At 37.2% G+C, this 12271-nt stretch overlaps 9 protein-coding genes across 9 annotated transcripts in view; 1 reads left to right on the forward strand and 8 right to left on the reverse strand.

The window, feature by feature from the left end:
• LOC6605723 (synaptotagmin-5) overlaps positions 1 to 12271 on the reverse strand; it is a 49057-nt gene that overhangs the window by 31106 nt on the left and 5680 nt on the right. The window contains exon 2 of the mRNA XM_032717913.1: positions 2788 to 2982. Within this exon, the coding sequence (XP_032573804.1) occupies positions 2788 to 2961 (174 nt within the window). The 5' untranslated portion in view covers positions 2962 to 2982. The remainder of the gene's footprint in view (positions 1 to 2787; positions 2983 to 12271) is intronic.
• LOC116800967 lies at positions 3224 to 3558 on the reverse strand. Its single transcript, XM_032717918.1, has one exon. It carries the CDS (start codon positions 3532 to 3534, stop codon positions 3310 to 3312), a length of 225 nt encoding a protein of 74 aa, XP_032573809.1. The 5' UTR covers positions 3535 to 3558; the 3' UTR covers positions 3224 to 3309.
• Positions 3621 to 4260, reverse strand: LOC6605728. Its single transcript, XM_002030508.2, has one exon. It carries the CDS (start codon positions 4229 to 4231, stop codon positions 3758 to 3760), a length of 474 nt encoding a protein of 157 aa, XP_002030544.1. The 5' UTR covers positions 4232 to 4260; the 3' UTR covers positions 3621 to 3757.
• On the reverse strand, positions 4291 to 4779 carry LOC6605729. The gene is given in 2 exon segments (XM_032717917.1): positions 4291 to 4638; positions 4640 to 4779. Coding segments are annotated over 2 exon segments (345 nt in total). The 5' UTR covers positions 4757 to 4779; the 3' UTR covers positions 4291 to 4410.
• LOC116800968 lies at positions 4843 to 5123 on the reverse strand. Its single transcript, XM_032717919.1, has one exon. It carries the CDS (start codon positions 5082 to 5084, stop codon positions 4887 to 4889), a length of 198 nt encoding a protein of 65 aa, XP_032573810.1. The 5' UTR covers positions 5085 to 5123; the 3' UTR covers positions 4843 to 4886.
• LOC6605730 (uncharacterized lipoprotein SSP0535) lies at positions 5785 to 6299 on the reverse strand. The gene has a single exon (XM_002030510.2). It carries the CDS (start codon positions 6255 to 6257, stop codon positions 5865 to 5867), a length of 393 nt encoding a protein of 130 aa, XP_002030546.1. The 5' UTR covers positions 6258 to 6299; the 3' UTR covers positions 5785 to 5864.
• On the reverse strand, positions 6772 to 7146 carry LOC116800969. The gene has a single exon (XM_032717920.1). The coding sequence runs from the start codon at positions 7106 to 7108 to the stop codon at positions 6959 to 6961; it is 150 nt and encodes a 49-aa protein (XP_032573811.1). The 5' UTR covers positions 7109 to 7146; the 3' UTR covers positions 6772 to 6958.
• Positions 7353 to 7966, reverse strand: LOC6605731 (phosphopantothenoylcysteine decarboxylase subunit VHS3). The gene has a single exon (XM_002030511.2). It carries the CDS (start codon positions 7934 to 7936, stop codon positions 7646 to 7648), a length of 291 nt encoding a protein of 96 aa, XP_002030547.1. The 5' UTR covers positions 7937 to 7966; the 3' UTR covers positions 7353 to 7645.
• LOC6605732 (retrotransposon Gag-like protein 5) lies at positions 8339 to 9417 on the forward strand. Its single transcript, XM_002030512.2, has one exon. The coding sequence runs from the start codon at positions 8669 to 8671 to the stop codon at positions 9317 to 9319; it is 651 nt and encodes a 216-aa protein (XP_002030548.1). The 5' UTR covers positions 8339 to 8668; the 3' UTR covers positions 9320 to 9417.

The raw sequence follows: 12271 nt of genomic DNA on the forward strand, positions 1-12271 counted from the left end.
GAACAATTTCATTTTAATTGTGAACAAAAGTCGCCTAAACGCTGAACAAATGAAAGCATATCGAAATGTTTACTTCCCCTTATTTTTTGATATGGATACAACGCAAAACTAACTGACCGAGTCGGGGAGAACATCAAACCGGATTTGCCCACTAAAGGGGTGTTTCAAAAAAATATTCTGAAAACTGAACCACCACCATAGTGGGTATTCGAAACCCTTATAAATGCGGATTGGGTTAATCATTTATTGACATTAATTGGTTGTGACATTTGCATTTTGACTGATTGTTCTAGTTGCCATTGTTGCTACTTAGCCAAGGGTTTGTTTATCCACTCTCTCGTTTTGTATATTTGTTGATTTAACAAATATGACTTCATCATAGACCATGCATTTTTATATAGCCCCATGCATGTGCTCGAATAAATTATTATTTACCCCTGAATAATTTACGAATGAGCTTTGAGGTTGAGTCTGGCTTCTCTGCGTGTTACTGAGTCAATAGGCCTCGGGGAATGCTTTGGGTTACTCGATAGGATGGATTTTGTGCAATTAAATTACACGGTGAGTTGTGTACTTTAATGACTGTAAGATGGTACTGTGAGAAATAATATTGAGGTATTTAAAAAAGATAAACACGTTTTGATATCAGAAAAACATTACGACGCTTGTATATTCCACATTAAAATGGCAAAAAAGCCTTTTGGGATAAGTTTAGTTTATCAGAAAATGTTCCGGGCTTAGAATAAATGGTAAACAAATTTTACAAAAAATATTTCATATTATTATTTGATAAATATATAAACTAACAAATAATTAATTAAATTTATGAAATATATGTGACATTTCTAGGCAAAAAAGTTGCTTCTCAATGGTTATTTTTAGGTGTTCTTCAACTATTGAAAACAAATATCAAAGTATCGCACCGCCAAGTGTCCAAAAATTCAAACCAAAACAAAAGAAACTTTTTCATTCTTTTTTTCGAGTATTATTTTCATGAATGAAAAGTCAGTGGCTGGACAAAGGACACTCCACAAAGGACCCAAACACGATCCGCACTTGCAGTGATCTGCAGTTTTGTTTTTTTTTCCTTTCTCTTTTGTCGGAGAAGAGCGAACCTTGCGAGGAAAAATTCAGGTAAGGCGAAATTCCTTTCTGCTGACCTTTAAAAAGTATATATTGTAAAAGGACCGCCGTTTAAATGGAGGTTTATAGGTTTCTTTTTTAGCTGTGGTCAAGGCCGCTGGACAATGCTATTAATCAGGTCCCATTTATTGTGGTAAATGTTGTGGCTAGTTTGAAGGGCCTGTATTGGGTGTACAATGTAAATCATGGAGGGGGAGATCAGGACTCGAAAATGGTGACAATTCCCCCCAACACAACCAAAAAACACTTAAACACTTAACGTCTAATCAAATTATATAATAAATAGCAAACAAAACGAAACCAGAAACGCTTAGCACCCTTAAGTCCACCACTTACCCCGCGCTGTCAACGACCAAAGCCAGTTAGTTAATAAAAACAGCATTTGCAATCGTAAAACGCTTCACTGATCCTCCCCTTCCGCCAGCACGCGTTGGGTTAGGTCACCATCCGAATCCTTGGAAACAAGGTAGGATTCCCAGTCGGAACAACCCCCGGGTTCCGGCGGATTGCCGAGGGTTATATCAAATGCATTATGAAACAGATTTTGATACGGCCTCATTCATTCGATTGCAGCCGCTCTCGCAGAAGCACCAGACACATTTGTATCCTTGTGGTTGTCTGCGATCCTTTGGATTTCTCACCGATTCAAAATGGCTGACCAACGCAGTTTTCTGGCCTATAATTAATGGTTATGTAGGCCGTACAGGATTTCTTGACAACAATACCACATTTTCTAATCATATAGGTAATATGCAACGTTTAGCCTTTCGATAAATCATTATTTTATTTTAATGTAAGTATTAATTTTTACTTATAAATCTGAAAGCTTTCTTAAAGAAATTAAGCTTTAAAATAGGTAGGTACTCAACACTAATTAATATATTTGAACAATTTATCCTTCATAAAGATGAAGTATGTTTAATAAAATTTAACAAGAATTAATTGTAGAAATAATTGTACCATCAAAATTACCAAGATATGGATCTTAATCAGAGTCTCGAAATATATAAAATGCGTTCGTTGCTAATTGCATATTATTTACTTAGCATTTTTAAGATTACCGCCCAAGAAATCGTCATTGTCAAACGCAATTTACACATATTTGCTGTGGTGGCTCAAAACTTTAATACCTAATGTTGTTATTAGAAAGTCGTCGATTACAATTCCTTTTATTGAAATCAGAGAAACCAGTATTGTACAAGAAATGTAGATAACGTGTAGATACCACTAGTTCAGATGTTCGTCGCGACGTGGAATTGAAATAGTGGCGCCACTGTATTTTAAGCGTGTAAACTCAATTTTCAGTCGCCCTTGCAGACAGTTGGTTTGAAAAACAACCAAGAAATCCGTTCGATATCCCAGGGTCTATATTATTTTATACTGAGACACAAGTTGAAATATAATTAATAAGGAATTCTTAAAGAGATTTCAAAACAAAGGAAGCATCCCCATAAAAAGTATATATGAAACCATTTGACCTATGTCATTTACAGGCAGACAGACCTCCCACGCTATTTGGCCAACTTCGTGCTCCATTTCATTCTGGCCTGGTAGTGTCAGCTGTGCGTCTGCAGCTCCACGGGGTGTCCTCGCCCGTTTTGGCCGCAATCACATTAACGTTAACAGACTGCGTCAGTCGCCTACCTTCATCTGCAGCTTACGCATAATGCGCGTCTCCTCCCAGCGGTCCAGTTCGTCCCACTCCTTGCCACGCTTACGCAGAAGGTAGTAGCGGTACATGACGATTGTCACGGCCAGAATCAGGGCCAATCCTGTTCCGGCTGCGGCCCCCAGAACCGCGGAACTAACCATAACCATCTTGCCGATGAGTTGGATTCACTGGAAATACAAATTGAATAATCTTTAAAGCACAAATTATTTTATTAAAAAAAAAAAAGAATATATATACTAAAATTTTGAGAAAAAATCTGCTTTAAAAGCAAGCTCTATGTAAATAATATATTTAAGGAATAAGTAGGCATACCAAAAACTATGGCCAGCATGATCAAAAATCGGTACTTATCAAATTTTATTCTATCTATAAAACCAAACCAAGTAAACATCATAGCTATTGCTATTCTTTGTATTTTATACATTTTTATTTAGTACAGTATTATCGAATGTTATTGCTAAATATCGAATTTAAATGTCTTTCTCTTGGGGTATTTACTCCCCTGTATTTTTCCCCTGACGACAGCTATCGATTTCCACACTATCCGTACTTTCACATGGCGCAATTATTTCGTCACTTCCTTGATTATTAAATCGCTCGTTTTCTAGATCAAATCGATCTTCGCGATTTCGGGACTTTCCAGATGAATCAGCACAAGTGATAAACACAATCAGAAAAGTAAGAACCAAAACCGATAGAAAACCAACGTAGAGACGCATTTTGGTAACTAAAAACAAAACTACTCAAATGTGTAGTTCAGAACACACTGTAGATATAGCTTTTGGAAAACAAACTCATACATAGCTACCACATATCTAACTTTTATTCAGAGTCACAGCTGTGCAAACCACCTGACTGTAGTCGGAATTTCCCCATCTATCGACATAAACTGGCATTGTTCTTGAGAACACGTCATTAGCATTAATTTTGTGATGAAATACGCTAAAAGTCCAAGTTCATGTGATGCACATAGCCATTTCGAAGGATTGCAAATCTTGGATAAGCCTTGAAATCTTCTTCGTACTCGGGATATTTTAGAAAATTAACTGGTATGGCATCAGTTGGTTTGTCCACAGTCGCTTCATCTTCCTCCTCTTCATCTTCGAAGAACTCGCCATCTTCTCCAGTTTGAGTTTCCTCTGCAGTGGGTTCCTTGGTTTCCTCTCCAGTTGGTTCTTTAGTTTCCTCCGCCGTTTGACCTTGAGTTAAATATGTCTCCTTTGTGGTGGGATCTGGTGAATAATAAGTTTCATTGGCTAATTTTTCAAGCAACTTCAAGTTTTTTAGCATTTTATCCAAATCCGCTTGATTTAGTGGCCTTGAAACTTTCGGTTGGCTAGATTTATCCAATGGCTTTGTAGATATTAGGGTTATGCCCATGAAAGCGATCAAACTTAGAGCACACAAGGTACGCATTTCATCAACGTTCCTAACAATACTGCCTGCTGCGATATAAGAATCAGCTGCTTTTAATGTTTTCAATTTTGAAATTTCACTTTATTTGTTTTGAAAATAATGGAGTTGTATAGAAAACTGGTAGAAAAGTTTGAATTTTTAGTTTGAGTTAGATTTTTGTTAAAGATAATATTTTTTATTTAGACAACATAACCAGTGTGATGCCTGATCACAACTGGACCATGACCTCCGAACCTGGGCCAGAAGGGACGGATGTGCTTCTTGACCGGAGCAGCAGTGGTTGCCTCATCCTCATCGGCATCATCGCTGGATTCGTCAGCGGAATCGCCAGACTCTTCAGTTGTCTCCTCATCCGAGGATTCCTCCGCATCAGCGGCTCCGGTGCTCTCCGCATCATGGCTAGTCGAATTCCTCATCGGCATTCTCAACCACGGCAGCGGAGGACTCCTCATCCTCAGCTGGACGGCCAGCCACAAAGCAAACAGCCAAGAAGGCCAAAAGAGCGACAAGAATCAGGGAACGCATTTTGATGTTGAGTCTAAGGAGTTATCGCGAAAACTGCTTTCCAATTTCGTACAACATTCAGCTATTTATAGAAAAAGTCTCGCAAATTTTGGCCGATTCGTAGAATCTACTACGAAATCTTTATTTACGCTCATTGCCACGGAGTGGGGGGAGTGTTTAAAATGACTGGACCGATTCCACCCCACTTAGGCCATCTGGGGACAGGACGAATGGTTGATCGGTTACTGGATCCTGATCCTTGTTCAATGCTACTATTTGTAGGTGGATGTGCCATCACAGCGGAAATGGCCAGGAAAGCGACGAGAGCAATAACTCCTAAGTAACGCATCTTAATCCACTTGAATTTCTACGGTAACTACATATTTCTCCTATAAACTGCACATTTTATATAAAAAACGGAGTGTTTGTTCTTATTCAGAAAAGTTTAACCTGCCAAGCTGTGCAATCTGTAGATTGTCATATATGTACAAAAGTAAATAATGCAGTTTTATCTGCCAACTCTTCCGTCAACTGACGATGTAAGTGAACTACAATTTAAGAGATATATTTAGGAACTGAGAGGCATATAAAAAAAACTTGAAAAGTGCTAAATTCTATAGCACGAAGTTATTAAAAATAGCTATAGTCATATAACTGGGATCAACTTTAGAGATATGCAATAAAATTGCCGTGAAAACTGCTGAAGCAATTCTATAACACGGGATTTTAAAGAAAATAATTGTGGTTATGACATACAGCTGTGTTTTGTTACTTTAGCTATGTGGTGATATATATTAATATATGTTAATGCCCCAAGAAGTATAAGCAAAATCAAATTATTTAAAGTCTTGTGGCCAGATTTCAAATAAAAAAACTGTTATATTTAAAAACTTAAAATAAAGCAAAACTGATTTTTTTTTTTAAACTTATGCTAAGAAAGTTTATTCATTCTATATAATTTTTTCAACTGTGTAGACAAGCCCCTCAACCTAAACCAATTCTGCAAAAAGTGCTATATACTTTGTGGCGTTTTTTCAAATCGATCGTCATATATTTAATTTATTTATTGTTTTAATTGTAGTATAATTTTAAAGCATTTTGTTTATGGATATTTTAAAAACACGTGTTATTAATCGAGGAAAAGGGGCCTTGCTTGGATGAGGAGAGGTCCGAATGTTCGAATCTGCTTCTTGGGTGGAGCATCCTGCTCCTGATCGCCTTCTGAATCGTTATTATTATCCGATTCGGTATTATCATCAGACCCGTTGGTTTCTTCCTCATCATCTCCGTTTGATTCATTATCTGACTCCTCCTGATTGTCCTCGCTATTTTCTTCATCCTGGTTATCCTCATTTCCAGAATCGTGACTTTCTTCAACAGCAGGTTCTTCCTCGGCAGCATCGGAGTTCGAATCCTCACTAGTGTTGTTCTGGACGGAGGACTCCTCATCCTCAGCTGGTCGAGCAGCCACAAGGTTAACAGCCAAAAAGGCCACAAGAGCAACGACAATTAAGAATCGCATTATTTGGTGTTTTTGTGCTCAGCGAAGTTTTAAACTGATTTGGAACTTTACTCGATCAGTCGCTTTTTATATTAAAAACCTATTTTTTTTTGACAGTAACTGTTTTTGTTATTATTTGAACGAGTCATTTACGAATTTCATATTTGAACAATTGCTTTTCCCATTATTGCGTGGTGACGCACTTTCTTAATTGATATTATTCTAGGAATTATCCAGAATTGTTTTTAGTGACGAAATTCGTTGGGCTTATATCTCAATTCTGTGCTATTAACTATCTGTTTAACAGGTATCTAATAGTCGTGTCGTATTTACTATACACACGCATGCAATCATTGAATTAAAAAGATAGTGAATGGTTTTTTGACCTTTTTAAACAATAAAAACCAATTTCTCAGCTTCATTACTATATACTTCGTCTTTTTATTTCCGTCATTCCAAATTTTTTCTCGAGAAAATAGTACATAAATACATATGTATACTTTGGTATATATAGTAAAATAAAAAATCGGATGACTCGAACTTCAAAACGTTTATTGATCTTATTTAACATATAAAGTCGAAAAAAACGTATTTAAAAGTTTCACCCTAAATAAGTTTTATTTTTATTTCTTTATTGGTGACTTATCAGTTGCTCATTTCATATTTTGTATTTGAGAAATTGCATTGGGAAAGAATTTCGAAATATATTTGTATTTTCGAATTTAAGCAGACGTTGTTGTAGTGTAACAGTCATCTAGGCCTTTTGGGTTGACAATAACGATAACTTCTCCACTTGGATGCGGAAGTGGGTTTGCACTCACAAAGGCCATGGCCAAAAGAGCAATTAGGACGAGTACCATCAGAAAGTGCATCTCTATTTCGTAGACTTAGTTCTTCTTTGAATAAGTTTTTTCAAAGTACTGAACTTCTTATATATGCATGCCGTGTTTGCTTTAAAATTCCTATTGCAAACTGCACAATGGCTGCACTTTACTAATGTTAATTAAATATTTGAGGGATAGAACATTTATTGATCTATTAAGCCACACATTACAGGCAGAAAATTATTTCTTTCTCCCAGCGCTAAAAAAAAAAGAGTATGGAAAAGAATATTGCTTTGCGGTTAATTAGTGAAAAAAATTGTATTTTTAAGTTTTTCGTAGTATGTAATTCTTTACAAAATGATTTAAGAACTGTATAAAAAGAAGTGAAGTAAAAAGCACCAATTCCGATAACGGGTGTTTCCAGAAATGTGTGTATTTGCTAGAATAACATAAAAACATTTACTTCTTTGGTTGTTGGAGATGAACTGTGTTTTTCTGTGTAAACAGTTGTTTAAACGTCTAACGACCGTTGAAAACGTGTAGATAAAAACAATAATGAATAGAAAGGGTTAATTCCCATTAGAGCTACTCTTCATCTTGATTGTACTGGTTGCTCTCGTCGCTTTCGGAATCATCATTGTTCTGGGAATCGTCATCGGAGTTATCATCCGGGGATTCAGGCTCATCTAAGTCGTCGTCGGACTCGGGTTCATTTATATCCTCATCGTCTTCCTCATCATCGTTGACATTATCCTGCTCATCAGCAATTCGTTTGTCCTCCTCGAGGTCCTCCAAGTCGTCAATGTCCACCGGATTTGCGGAAACTGTGGCCAAAAGCACACATCCAAACAGGGCAAGGAGCAAATAGGCACGCATTGTATTGTCAAATTTAGTTTTAAACTAAGTTCAGTTCTACATTTAAAATACGCTTTTATAGCAAATCTCTAAATTGGCAGAAAAATAAAAGCTGGCATTGTGACAATTTATTTGGCTCATTTTGTGTTTACTCCGCGACAGCTGTTGCCTTGGTTTGAGCCTCAAAAAATGAGGCAAAGTCGTGCGTAAACATTTTACTGACGGAACTTGGAGACCATACAAAAATTACAGTGAAGCATGGCTAACTTGATACTTTTATATTAGGGTATATATTGTATAACCTTAGGAAAGCAAAAACAGGATGTTACTAATTCATAGGAAACTGGTTTAAGTAAATATATAAACTTATATATTTATATATACATGTATCCTCCTTTTTACTTCTTAGTAGAATAACCACTGTTCCACCTACAATTGTTTACAAATTTTGGGAATGGCCCTCCATATTCTTATTTTCTGATTCATAGCACATTAACTTGTTTTGCTCCGAATACTCGAAACTTCTGAATATTTACTCACATGTTCGTTGTCATATTTGTGGTAAGCCATAAATAAGAACTACTTCCAACTAAATATATCGTAGGCCATGAAACCTTGATGATTGTTAGCATAATGTAATCATGTCACAATAAATCGATCGACTTGGACCATTTTTTAAAGATATAAAAACAAAGATAAGCTAATTGGAAATCATAGTCTCAGTTGCACTCAGCCTGTATACATTTGATAATCATGCGATCCATAGCATTTGCCCTAGTGATCTTTGCCGGTATCCTGGCCTATGGCAATGCAGCTCCCCAGGTGAATTTGGGTTGGCTGCAGGCGGTCCTGGCAGAGGCCGGTCAAAGGAATACGACGGTTAAGTTTGGAAACAACACGGTGATCATTACGGGAGTGTCCAATGCTGTTGCCAACAGCAACGAGGGAAATACTCGCCCATCTCAACAACATAACCCATGGAACAACAATTGGTATCCGTACTATTACAACGGTTACTATCGCATCATGCCCACCATTAATGGTCAAATTGTCGAGGGTCCACAGACCAGTGTAGAGGAATCCCACGAGATTTCCCAAGAGTTTTCTCATGAGATCTCCCAGAGTGACGAGGAATCTGGCGAAGATCAATACCAACAGGAGGATCAAACTGAAGAGGATGAAGACGACAACGAAACAGATCTTTCAGAGGACCAACTTGATGATCTAGCAGAGGATCAGCTCGATAAAGAGGAAGAGGTGGAAGATGGGCACCATGACCAATCCGAGGAGGCTGCCCAGGAAGACAACGAAAATGACGATGAGCTGATCGATCCCGAGGAAGATGCTATTGACCAGGCTCTAGATGACATCGAAAAAGAGATAGCCGCTATGGAAAATGAATAGGCAATTAGCCCTATTGAAAGTTTTCATAAAAAACCACTAAATGTTACATTATTTTCATTTCATATTTTTGGGATCATTCATAAATAAAAATAAACAGTTTATTAAAAAAAAAAATTTTTACTTAAAGCATAGTTTTAGACAAACGATCTAAAAGACTTTTAAAGATAACGCAAATTTTAAATTTCCAATTAAACCAGTCATATAAATCATAAATTGTTTGGAATTGTAGAAAACGTACTATATTTTTCCTGTGACAAATTAAATGTTTCTTAAAGAAGCCACAACCATAAAATTTCAGCTTAAGTTGCTTATTTGCGTGGGACAACTGGAAAAACGTAATGATGTTTAGTTGAATGCACAATCTGTGAAAAAATCTAGGAAAGTGAAAGCAGTTCGTGTTGGAACATCCAGATACCATTGAAGGGAGCCCAAGGACGAGGACAGGCATTGACGACTTGTGCGCAATTGTAAACAGTTCCTGGAGGTGGTTAAAAGGGAAGAAATGTTGCCAACGAAGGAGTCATCAAGAATGATGAAGGATGGTGGCTGAGTTGAAGGTGGCAAAAGGCAGTCAGGTGCTCGTCGAACACAGGCGAATTGCATTATAATGCGGCGCGTGTTTGTAATTTTTAATGCCGACAATGAGATTAGTTGGTCGTCGGTTGGACATGTCGTGGGCTTAAACGGCATCCACATGCGCTTAACTCAATTGCCGGCGATGGTCGAGAGGGTTTTGGCCATGTTTCCATATCGCACATTTGCCTACGCCCAGCTCAATGCCAATCAATGTCACGCACACAGATACTCACTCACACGGAGACGGCCACAGGACTCATTCGTAGGGACATTCACGCACGCATTCCCCTGACAGGCGTCCGTAAGGACTTAATCATAATTTGATTCAAGTTCGACTCGGCCTCGTGCCACTGAAGGAAATTGTAGCATACATTTCAGCGCGCTAAAAATAGGCACCCCAAGAATTCGCTCCCCTGTGGTAGCTTACGAATTTAAGGCCAACCTGACATAATTGGCATACTTTTTCAATTATGTGGCATCAAGCTTGGCTAATTGAAGAATTTTCATTGGCCTCGATAAGATTTAGAGGACACCTATAAATTCTGCATGAATAATTACAGAAGACTTTTAATTATTTACATATTTTCTGAGTGTGGTAAATTGAAAACTAGAAGGAAATTAAATTCATATAAAATAATAGTGTATAAAATAATTTCAATTTCATATTGTACAAGTCAATAGTCAAGCATCTATCTATAAACCGAATGTAGTTAGTGCTGAATGATTGCTCTAAAGGCACCTTCATTGAAATGTGCCATTCTATATCATTTCAAAGGAATACCTTTTGGTAGATCATCTATTGAATTTCAGTTGAATAATGAAAAACAACACAAGCGAAAGGAATTCAATATAATTGCGTTTATTTATCTCATGCACCATTTAATTAAAATGGCAACCTTTTACTGATCAGCTGCAGAGCCTAAACCGCAATATGTATAGGAGACAAAGGGAAAACGCACATTTCCTTTGCTGACTCAGTGACCCGATCTAGGAGACAATTGCTCCTCCAACTCGAATGGCCTGGTCAACAGTCCGTGCATCACATGTTCATGTCCATTACACTTGACCCCATGGCCACCACCACAAGCGCCGTAACTACCCTTAACCCCATTTATCCCCCATGTGTGAACCGAAGGCATTCCTGCAGCCTGTGCGCTTTGGGTTCAAAGTAATTCGCTTTATGACTGTGATTGCAATCGATTCCTTAGTCCCCGTACATACATACATATATGCCCGTCCATAACCACTGACCCCGTTCGATTGTCGGTGACCTTGCCCCGCCTCCTGCCAATTAAAGTAATTCTCTTGGCGGTCCCACGATTCTAGACAATTATCCGAAATGAAACGGACTAACATTGATTACAACCGAACATTACATTTTATTCCTTTAATTGTGCATACGAATTTGGCGAACTGGGCTACTGTAAAAGTTGCGAAATCCAATAAATGAAATTTAAATTGAAAATGGAAAATGTGTCCTCGCAAAGGTGGGTGAAATAATCCCTAATTAAAATTGAACGATAATATATAATAAAAGCACTATGATTGCACACGGAAAAAGGGAATGCATATATTATTGCATCGACTAGCGCATACCACGTACTTTTTTACAGTCCATTTCTAAATATTGCATATGTTTTTGTGAATTTTATTAATTATATTAATAGACCATTTTATAAAATGTTTAAAAAAAACCTAATAAATATAAAAAATTAATTTGGAAGGAATAGGGAATTCGTGAAGTGGAGTCTTTTCGAATTCGTTCCAAGAAATGTTCATTGTGACCTTTGCCAGGTCAAATTATTGCAATCGACGTAAAACGAGCGCAATTGATATAATTCTTGTTGACACAGTTGACATGTTTTGGTCAATTTGCCATGGCCTGAACCCCCTGCACGGTAATTTGCATACGAAAAAATTACGAAACTTTGTCTAGTCCCATGGGGAGTCGGGAGCCCCTGGGGCGGAATATATGCCATGTGTTGGCTTTAAATTATTATTTGTTGATATATGACAAGATAAAAGATGAAGTCACACAGAGAGCGAAGTGGATGTGCAGTTTGCTCAAAAATATTTTTGAAAATTATAATATAATATGAAAATATTAATAACTACGAAAACTTTGGGAAAGCACTGTAAATATATCAGTGACTTTTTATGAATATTGCCAGGTAATAAACCTTTCATACAAGATCCTAACAAATCAAATTCTCACACTTCCAAGTGTATGACTTTAATGCAATTATCATATATTTAAAATAACAATTAAAAAGATCCCCGAATAAGAAAATGCGGCATGATAACAAATTCACTTGGGCTTAAGCTAAGATATCCCTCCCATAACTCGTACTTTTTTCTTTTATCAAACCGACGTCC

Source organism: Drosophila sechellia, chromosome 3L (genome assembly GCF_004382195.2).
Source record: "Drosophila sechellia strain sech25 chromosome 3L, ASM438219v1, whole genome shotgun sequence".
NCBI lineage: Eukaryota > Metazoa > Arthropoda > Insecta > Diptera > Drosophilidae > Drosophila > Drosophila sechellia.

What these genes read in the sequence shown, in the direction of transcription:
- LOC116800967 (XM_032717918.1), bottom strand. Translation starts at nt 3,534, where the DNA reads ATGCGTCTCTACGTTGGTTTTCTATCGGTTTTGGTTCTTACTTTTCTG.
- LOC6605728 (XM_002030508.2), bottom strand. Translation starts at nt 4,231, where the DNA reads ATGCGTACCTTGTGTGCTCTAAGTTTGATCGCTTTCATGGGCATAACC.
- LOC116800968 (XM_032717919.1), bottom strand. Translation starts at nt 5,084, where the DNA reads ATGCGTTACTTAGGAGTTATTGCTCTCGTCGCTTTCCTGGCCATTTCC.
- LOC6605730 (XM_002030510.2), bottom strand. Translation starts at nt 6,257, where the DNA reads ATGCGATTCTTAATTGTCGTTGCTCTTGTGGCCTTTTTGGCTGTTAAC.
- LOC116800969 (XM_032717920.1), bottom strand. Translation starts at nt 7,108, where the DNA reads ATGCACTTTCTGATGGTACTCGTCCTAATTGCTCTTTTGGCCATGGCC.
- LOC6605731 (XM_002030511.2), bottom strand. Translation starts at nt 7,936, where the DNA reads ATGCGTGCCTATTTGCTCCTTGCCCTGTTTGGATGTGTGCTTTTGGCC.
- LOC6605732 (XM_002030512.2), top strand. Translation starts at nt 8,669, where the DNA reads ATGCGATCCATAGCATTTGCCCTAGTGATCTTTGCCGGTATCCTGGCC.